Source organism: Littorina saxatilis, linkage group LG11 (genome assembly GCF_037325665.1).
Source record: "Littorina saxatilis isolate snail1 linkage group LG11, US_GU_Lsax_2.0, whole genome shotgun sequence".
Taxonomy (NCBI): domain Eukaryota; kingdom Metazoa; phylum Mollusca; class Gastropoda; order Littorinimorpha; family Littorinidae; genus Littorina; species Littorina saxatilis.
In genome coordinates, this window is record NC_090255.1 from 5189913 (window position 1) to 5200092 (window position 10180).

The 10180-nt window shown below is 42.3% G+C and overlaps 1 protein-coding gene across 1 annotated transcript in view; it reads right to left on the reverse strand.

Moving 5' to 3' along the window:
• LOC138979487 (mRNA-capping enzyme-like) overlaps positions 1-9055 on the reverse strand; it is a 28706-nt gene extending 19651 nt beyond the window's left edge. Inside the window, exons 1-6 of the mRNA XM_070352200.1 lie at positions 8971-9055; positions 7876-7986; positions 6842-6951; positions 6211-6317; positions 3738-3826; positions 237-312 (exon numbers count right to left, since the gene is read on the reverse strand). Of these exons, the coding sequence (XP_070208301.1) occupies positions 237-312; positions 3738-3826; positions 6211-6317; positions 6842-6951; positions 7876-7951 (458 nt within the window). The 5' untranslated portion in view covers positions 7952-7986; positions 8971-9055. The remainder of the gene's footprint in view (positions 1-236; positions 313-3737; positions 3827-6210; positions 6318-6841; positions 6952-7875; positions 7987-8970) is intronic.
• Positions 9056-10180: the final 1125 nt, after the last annotated feature.

Sequence of the window (10180 nt, forward strand, 5' to 3'; positions counted from 1 at the left end):
GAACCACATTAGAAGTACTTATCCATGGTATCTAGAGTGGTTGCAAACTTCAGCCACTTGTTCCAATAAAGCCTTGTTTACAGGGGTCACATGGCATAGAAGTTCTATTAGAACGTTTTAATGAAATGACATTGCAATGAATATTTTAGTTGGGGTACCAAAGGTTGTTGCAATATTTTTTTGGCACAGTTTATATTAATTATTGTTTTAAAGTTTGCCTCATAGTCATACTGTACCTCCAACACAGTTTTTCCACAAGGTAGCTGACGATGAGAAAACCTGTTCTGTTGAATCCGTGAGTGCAGTGAACACCTGAAAAAAGAAAAATGGAACTATAGGTTAACACTTACAAACTGCGGAAATGTTATTCAATACCACAATAAGAACTACGAAAACAGACACTTGAGCAAAAATAAAATACTAAAATGTTGCTAAATTCAGTAACTACTCACTGACCTATAACTGCAGTCCCGCATGATCTTTAAATGACCAATTTGAACCCAATCCCCCTCTGAGGGGGCCCGGTAGCTCAGTGCAGTTGGTGGAGCACTGGACTTGTGATCGGAAGGTCGCAGGTTCGAATTTGGGCCGGGACAGACACGGGTCAACTTTATGTGAAGACCCAGAGACGGAAGCCATGTCCCACCCCCGTGTCATCACAATGGCACGTAAAAGACCTTGGTCATTCTGCCATAAGTGCAGGTGGCTGAATACACCTAAACACGCAGACACCTGGGTAGCGCGACTCCGTTGCTGCTAGCTTTCCACTGGGAGGAAGCGACCCGAATTTCCCAGCGATGGGACAATAAAGTAATGAAAATGAAAATGAAATGAAATGAAAATGAGTGCCCGATTATACCCACTCAAAAACCCATGATGCAGCTCCCAGAACAAAATGCTATCTATGACCCATATCAGTTTCTGTTTCTACCGGCTTCCTGTGAGGTTTGAACGTTTATAATTTCAGAAAACTTGTAGTGATACTTTGCCATGATGTCTTTATAGTCTGAAATTGATGGAGTTACTTCCCATGTCACAAGAGGCATAGAGCTAATTGCCAGCGGAAGGTATCCCCAAACAAGATCAAAACTAACATGAAGGCCCATTCAATTCTTAACAGTCCACAATCTTCTTCTTCTTCTACCCCCACATATACTCGTGTTTTTTGTACGAGTGGAATTTTACGTGTATGACCGTTTTTACCCCGCCATTTAGGCAGCCATACGCCGCTTTCGGAGGAAGCATGCTGGGTATTTTCGTGTTTCTATAACCCACCGAACTCTGACATGGATTACAGGATCTTTTCCGTGCGCACTTGGTCTTGTGCTTGCGTGTACACACGAAGGGGGATAAGACACTAGCAGGTCTGCACATAAGTTGACCTGGGAGATTGGAAAAATCTCCACACTTAACCCACCAGGCGGCCGCAGCCGGGATTCGAACCCTCGACCTTCCGATTAAGAGGCCGACGTCTTACCACCATGCCACAGCGCCCGTCTGTCCACAATCTAATACATTGGAACTCCCCTTTTAAGACCAAAACAAATCTGAGAAAATTAGGTCTCATATCAATCAATCAATATGAGGCTTATATCGCACATATTCCGTGGGTACAGTTCTAAGCGCAGGGATTTTTTTTTAAATGTATTTATTTTTATTTTATGCAATTTATTTATGCCGTGTGAGATGGAATTTTTTTACACAATACATCACGCATTCACATCGGCCAGCAGATCGCAGCCATTTCGGCGCATATCCTACTTTTCACGGCCTATTATTCCAAGTCACACGGGTATTTTGGTGGACATTTTTATCTATGCCTATACAATTTTGCCAGGTAAGACCCTTTTGTCAATCGTGGGATCTTTAACGTGCACACCCCAATGTAGTGTACACGAAGGGACCACGGTTTTTCGTCTCATCCGAAAGACTAGCACTTGAACCCACCACCTAGGTTAGGAAAGGGGGGAGAAAATTGCTCACGCCCTGACCCAGGGTCGAACTCGCAACCTTTCGCTTCCGAGCGCAAGTGAGTTACCACTCGGCCACCCAGTCCCTAATGGAGGGAGTCTTAAAATGGGGGTAAATTTACAGAGGTTAGGCCTAAAAAAAAAAAAGGTGTGGTCACGGTAACCTGACCTACCCTATTTTTAGGGGCCGACCCTATAACTTTTTATTACATTTGTCAACAAACAAAAAAAAAAAATGAAAACAAGAAAACGAGTGCAGAAAACGCAATGAAAGCGAAAGCGCTCGAGTCGTCATGCAGACGACAGACGATGCAAGGGAAATAACTCCTTCTACTAAAAAGACCCAACAGACGGTTCCCATGACAAAAATGGCGGCATCTTCTTCGGTTGCGAGTGCTACACGCTTGGTTGCTCTGCTAATGGCAAAGTGCGACCACCAAAATGAAAAAAATAGAATAAAAAAGTAAAAAAAAAAAAAAAAGGGATTGCCTACCTTCCTACCCTATTTTTGTTGGCTATGTTACCTTAACCCCTGGTGCCAGTGCCAGTGCCAGTGCAGTCGCAGCGCCTACGTGACGGGTAAACCCGTCATCTCAGTTCCGGGATTTTCCAGAAAATGAAATGCTACGTCACTGCTGACACACAAATACCAGCCAATGGCTTAGTAGGATACCTCACTCTCATGAATAAACATAAGTGGTGACGCGGTTTTGCGTCTGAAGGCTATTTTCGGCCTTGGCGGCAGAGAAGGGGAGAAAAAGCTCGACTCGTCAAACTGGCTAACGGTGACAGTCGACCGGGCCCTAGTAGGGAAAAACAAAGATGGACTGACGCTACAGGCGGTGCAAATGATTATGGATACTGACAGGGGAAGGGGGAGATCTTCTTTCGGACGATTCGTTGGAAACATGTAGATGACAGTTTGTTTGTTTGTTCGTTCATGGGCTGAAACTCCCACGGCTTTTACGTGTATGACTGTTTTTACCCCGCCATTTAGGCAGCCATACGCCGCTTTCGGAGGAAGCATGCTGGGTATTTTCGTGTTTCTATAACCCACCGAACTCTGACATGGATTACAGGATTTTTTTCGTGCGCACTAGGTCTTGTGCTTGCGTGTACACACGGGGGTGTTCGGACACCAAGGAGAGTCTGCACACAAAGTTGACTCTGAGAAATAAATCTCTCGCCGAACGTGGGGACGAACTCACGCTGACAGCGGCCAACTGGATACAAATCCAGCGCGCTACCGACTGAGCTACATCCCCGCCCTGGTAGATGACAGTGATTATGATCCTTTCTTGGAGCAAGCAAAACAGCCACCTGTGTTTAATCCACGGGCACCGGAAGATGTGCCGGACTGATTTTTCAAAAGTTCATATTTAAACATCATTATAAGCCAAACTAATCATTATTTCCATGTTTAGACACTAAAAACAGATTCTTGGTTCAATTTCCTTTAAAAATAACATACGTATTACTTACCTACCTACTGCCAGTTTGGAGCTAGTTTTTTGTGTGAATTATTACACCCCGAACTCCAAAATTCCCGGGCTATCAGGAATGCACATAAGTAAGTTTTGATTGGCAGCGAAAGGGTTAACCACACCTATTTTTTTTTTGGTCTTATGAAAAAATGTCTGAGAAATGAGGGTCTTAAAAAGGGGGAAGTCTTAAATTGGGGTGGGGGGTGGAGGGGGGGGGGGTGGGTGTCTTAAAAGGGTGTTCCACTGTAGTCCACAATCTAACAGGCTAGATCTCCACGCTCACCTATGATTTCCAGAGGTTTCTGCTGAACGAAGCGCTCGCAGAGATCCATGAAGGTTTGAGCTTGTTCCTGTGTGGGGGTCTCGGAACGACTGCAAATCAACACATGTCTACTTCAAGAATCCGTCAAATATTTGTACACAGCCGTTAACACATGCGTGTGTACACACATAGACATCAACAAGTGAACAGTTGTTTTACACACCCGATACTGACTTACAAAACTAATATTAATTAATGCATTAAAATAATTCTTTCTATGTGTAACCGAGTGTCTGAACACAACAATCACCTTTGGAGGCGAAGTCCAATCAAACAGGATTGAAAATTTTAGAGCAAATTTCTTAGCCCTATAAAAACTGTTATGGTTACGCAAAGGAAACCGAGAACATATAAGGAGAGAGCAGCAGCCAGACCCTATCACAAACAGAACTTTACAATTCACAGATGTCGGCAGCATATATGAAACGTCAAGCTATAAATAGCTCGCGTTCTCAACGGCCGACAACTGCAGAGTCTAAAGTGAAGGTTGACGCGGTAGTCTCCTTGTCACGTATGTTTGAGGATAAGTTACTTGTTCATTTTAATGCTTGTTATTCTTTCAGGTGCAAGGAGATTGGCTCCACATAACTCTCATTTCATGTGCGGATTTGGAGTGCTGCCTTACGCCCCTTTGTTTCTCACAACTTTCTATGAATGAAAAAAGAAAAGAAAATCAAAACATTGTTTGCAACCATTTGCTTTCTTTTTTAAGACCTTGGTGGTTGTTGTTCCTATTTTCAACTCAACTCAACTCAACTCAACTCAAATTTTATTGGCTTCAATTTTCATAGAAGAATTTGTCTTGCGCTTGGGAGAAAGTAAGAGTATAACATATAAAAACAGCATTTGTTATGACCCAGTTATTTAGAGTTTCTCTTTATGAAATCTGTCAATTGTAGTATGCGGTTTCACTTAAATTCTCTATATTTTAAAAACTTAAACTTTTCCTGTACAGCAGTCCCTCTCATGAACGGACACCCTTGGGCCATAGCAAAACTGTCCGTACATTGCAGGTGTCCGGTCACGGGAGGGGTGACCACACCACCCCCTCCGCCATACACTCACACAGAGACACACAAACAACAGGATTGAGTCTATGCTAATCACTTCTTGTGGCTACTAAACAATAACAATAAACTGCTAATACTTCTTTAAACCTTCTGTAAAAATGATCTGTATGAAAAGTGTTGAAAAGAAGAGATAAAATAAATCCTCAAGGCAGTGAACACACTCACCATGCACTGACATACGAAAGCAGCCACACAAACACAGCACAGAGGAGCGTGTGCAGATGCTTTGAAAGAATAAGCTTGAAAACCAGTTTGAAGAAATAGCAGCAGATAGAGCTGCATGTCATAGTCATGTAATTTATTTTCTTCTTGTCTGGCTTTATTGACTGCATGCCGATCATGTGGCATGGCAGTGACTTTTCACTCTTCAGTCGGAAATACACTGTACATAACACAGCTCCCACTCTCCCTCACTAATGCCTACCCCAAGCCGTGACAACTGATGCTTGGAAATTGTGTGGAAGAGTACACCTCTCTATTTCTCTCCAATGCTCTTCCTGCTGACATGTAGTGACACCGGACACCCCACAGAGTTTAGCCAGCTACCCCTCCACCACCCCCCCCCTCCCTCTCTCTCACTCCCTCCAGCCATGTACTGTTTGGGGCTGTGGCCAGAGAGGCAAGCTGCACTGTTCACTCAGAGCAAAACCAGTTGACTGTGTCGTAACTTTTGACAAAGCAAGACAACTGAAGGGTTCACAGATTAGGCAACCGACTCACTGGTCAAGGCTGAGGGGAAACAAGAGTATCTTGTCAATGAAAGAGGTTACACACAGACGCACGATGCTGAGAACTGTGGCCGTTTTTCACTCTCTTTCGCTCAGGACCTTCATCGACTGTACATGTGGTTTCTGTTGTTTACGTCCAACAGACAAGAATAAAGAGCACAGTGCAGTTTCATGTTGGCATCTTCGCATGTACTCCACTCCTGACCAAAACTACCCCTCCTCCCCCCTCTCCTGATGGGTACACGTGCACTCAAGTTATCAGTGACTGTCATCACGCCATTGCGGCTGTGATCTTTGTACCAAGAGCCGGACTGCTCTGTTATCGACTTTGTTGTGGTGAACATTTGACGAAGGTCTGTCCGTACATTGGAGGTATGAGGTTGGGACCGAAAATGAGTGTCCGCGTCCACGTTTTGCAGGTGTCCGTTTAAGGGGGGGCAAATATAGAAGGAAAACACTCCGTGCCGAGCAAATGTGTCCATACATGTCAGGTGTCCGCTCACGCCGGGGGCCGTACATTGCAGGGACTGCTGTATTTGGGGAGTTCAGAGAAGTAACTGTACTGTGTACCATTCTACAAACATAATTGAACGAGTTGTTTCTTTCTCTCATACGAGACAAATAATGAAACGTTACCCTTTGCATTGTACTTTGACGTAGCGACATTCGTATTCCTGCTCCACCTTCTTGCTGTCGTAGAACCTCCTGGTGTTGGTCAGATCTATCAGTAAGCCCATCTTCACCTGAAATAAACATGAAAGTTGAAACCTTTTTTTTATTAAGCCTCTCAGTGTTAGTAGTTTGTTGTTTTCTGTGTTGTTGTCCCAAGGACAGATTGTAAGAAAAGGCCCAGCCTTAAATCTTTGTTCTTGTAAAATAAAGTTCAATCTCAGATCTATCAGTAAGCCAATCTTCACCTGAAATAAACATGAAACCTCTTTTTATTACGCAAACATTGAGAACATCCTTTCTTACAGACAGAGTGATTCCTGCTGTTTTTCCAGAGAAGAGCAAGTTCAAAGACACCTGTTCTTACTCCAAATTTACCTTTACGGTCAGAAGATATGAAGAAGGGACTAAGTCAGTAAGTGTCGTGAATAGGGGTTGGGACTGGTAGAAAAGACAATGTCTTAAATTTATACAAACAGTAAGCAAGACTGAGTCAATGAAACTACACACACACACACACACACACACACGCACACACACACACACACATACACACACAGTGACACACACAGTGACACACACACACACACACACAGACCTTGTATGTTTTCAAAGACTGAAACAGCATGTCCAAGCTGAAGCGACTCTCCTCTGGTACCTGGTCGTCATAGCGACTGTCCAGCGGTGTTTTGAAAGCAATAAATTTGTCTGCAAACAAGAATAAAAATTAATTGCTTTGAAAACATTTCACTTCTGTTACTAGTGTCAGTAGTAATTCTAACTAGTTTGCTCAACTAAAGTCAAACCTGTCTATAATGACCAATGTCGGTCAGCCTCTTACGAACCTGTCTATAACAATCACCTACGAGACTGACCAACATTTGTTATTATAAATCGGTGGTCGCTATGGAAAGGTTGTTGTGGGCAGATGATTGTTACGGAGAGGTGTTCATCAGGTCAGGTCAGACTGTAGAGTTTGTGTCATTTTCAGTAACACAACTTCACAAGTTACTGAAAAATGTACAGGAAAATAAGAGAAATAAACAGAAAAAATAAATTTTATAGGACTTCAGGGGTAAAGGAAAACAAAAACAAGAACATTTTTTGAACTGATTTTGATAATTGAAAGTCCAACTAAAAATCATTAAAGATGAAAGTCTGTTTGACAATATGAACAAAGAACTTAAGAAGCCCCAAAAACTGAATAAACTCAAATTATTGTGGAACAATTTCTGAAAGTATGACTCTCCCTCCCTGTCCCACCTTCGGTCATAATGCTTAAGTTTCAACGAGTACAACCAGGCGTGATTTTAATGGTTCATGAAATGATGTTTAAAACCACCCAACAAAAAATAATGATGCTGATAGCAATAACACTTACAAGTGTAATGTTTGCATACATGTGTGTGTGTAGAGCAACAGCAATTCCATAAAAAAATTACCAAACATATCTTCATGAAAGTTTACATGCCTTGTTCCCTCTTTTTCTTGTTAGCGTTTTTCCCTTTCATTCCAGATGTGGACAAATCAGTACGAATCAATTTACAACCAGTGGTCTATCTTTTGACTGACTTCACAAAAAGTTACAATACCAAAACTCAAACATTAATTTATGAAAACAAAAATGTATACCTTGTAAAAGGGCGCTCTTGCGAGGACAGTGGAGCCACCTGGGGGGAATCTGCATAGGGTTGTAATTCTTACTCATCCTGATCACCAGCAATGATCACAACCAGTGGGTAACTGTAAATTTACATATAGTCAAGAATCATAAATTAACTTGATGACCTATTAGTATTACTAATACTATTGTATTTCTATAGTATTAGTCTAGGGATCTTTAAGTTTAATGAAATAAGTATGACTGTATCAATGCTATCACTATCACTGTATCAGTGTATCTTATTTTAAATGAAGGCTGTGAGTTTACACAGATCAGAAGTAAGCCAAAGTTCTGTCCCAAAAAGTTCTTAGAAATGCTTTACAGTACAGCAGTGATCACATACAATAAATGACCAATTACTGAATAGACCCTATCGGTATTCCAAGCTCTCGTAATCTCTCGCAAGCTTCAGAGCATAGCAAAGCATGCGGTACAGCGATCTCGTGCGAGCTGCACAAGCGAAGGTTCGAAGTTCTCGCGATGTTCAAAGCATAACAAAGAGCGTGTCTCGCGAGAGCTGCTCAGATACCGAAAAGGTCTATTAGAGTCCGTCTTCAAAGTTGAATCAATGAATGCACAACTATTGGTGAATATTGTTGCAATTTCTTGCTCTAAACAGCTTGTGCAGTATTTGAAGCATAAACACTGCGTCCATGTCTTTAATCGATAGCATCTGAAGCTGAACAAGTAGAAGATAGATCACATATGTTGACACTAATTTAAATTAGTGTGACCACTTGATGTACGAATCTGAACAACTTCGGAATCTAACTCAGTAACTGTCCGAACAAAAATCACCTTGATATTGAAACTTAAACATAGAATGTGTATCGTTCCTTGTTGGCAGTGGATGTTTTATTCAAATGGAATGTGTCCTTTGTGAAGACAGGACAAAACTAGGGGGATAAAAACATTAAATTTGAGGCATAGACGCAGTTTGTGGGGGACGAGTTCGTTCTCTGTTGGAACTCTAAATTTTGCAGATGTGCGCGATGGACGCTTGGAAACAAGCATGAATGAGCTAAACTGTATCATGTGTGTCGTTATTTATTCAAGAAACCCACCGATTGGGAGGTTAAAGTTGACAAAATGTGTATAGGTTCAACCGCCAAGCACAGTGTCTACCCGCTGGGGGAAATCCAATGAACCTATTCTTCCGGAAGTGATGGGAGAGTTATCTTTCCTGAAGCGTCAATTTACACAAAACTATTGCAATACATCAGATATTTTAAGATGAGATAAGATAAGATAAGAAAATTGTAATGTCCATTTTCACTGTTTTACATAAACATGGAACATTTTCTTTTGGCACCACATCGCATTTGTTGTTGTCAGTCTTTGGTGACTAGTCACTAAAATTAATAGCAATTACTGATTTTATTTAACGTGCGGAAGTCAGAACTGTCGGGCAATTCGCTCCCCTAATCGTGACCTTTTCAAACATGCACGGAGACACAGACACAAAGTTTCTGGTAGACTGATAAAGGGTACCTAACCCGGTGTAGCGATGTGAGATTGGCCCTTCTGTCACCTTCCCGGCCCCCTCGGCCTCGTTGATCTTGTATAAACCAGGGCCGGACCAAATGAGTTGTAAGGGGGGGGTTCCTCCTTTTTTTGGGGGGAAAATCAGCGAAGTGGCGAAGCCACAAGCGCGCGCCTGCTGAACTAGGGGGGTCCGGGGGCATGCTCCCCCGGAAATTTGTTGAAAAACGGTTAAAATCTGTGCAATCTGGTGCATTCTGGGCCTTGTTTTGAGGGTTAAGAGCAGCATTGTGGGGGGGGGGGGGGGGGGTACCTTTTTCTCATCGGATTTCACATTGAATAAAATTTGTTAGACACACACAAAATTTATTTAAAAAAAACAAAAACAAAAAAACCTCAAAGCAAGGTACATGCTTTTTCCAGGGGGCGGGGTTCCGGAACCCCTGGAACCCCCCCCCCCCTGGGTCCGGCCCTGTAAACTCAACACTAAACAAAAAAACATCCTTCGATATTACTGACTTACGACTGAGCGAGCGACCTTGGGTACTTTACATTCATGGGGTCAAATTTGTCCGACCATTTTTTTTAATTTAAACTTAGAAATGTGATTCATCCTACAATGTTTCCCTTCTCATTCAAGGAACGTAACCGCTCGGTACACCGTCGCCGGTTTTCGAATCTATTAAATTTCACCACCAATTTTCTAAAAATGCAAGAAACTGACATGCTTTTCGTCCTTAAATAAGTTCACTTCTGTAATTTGACCAGGAAACAACTTGGTCTCGAGTATAT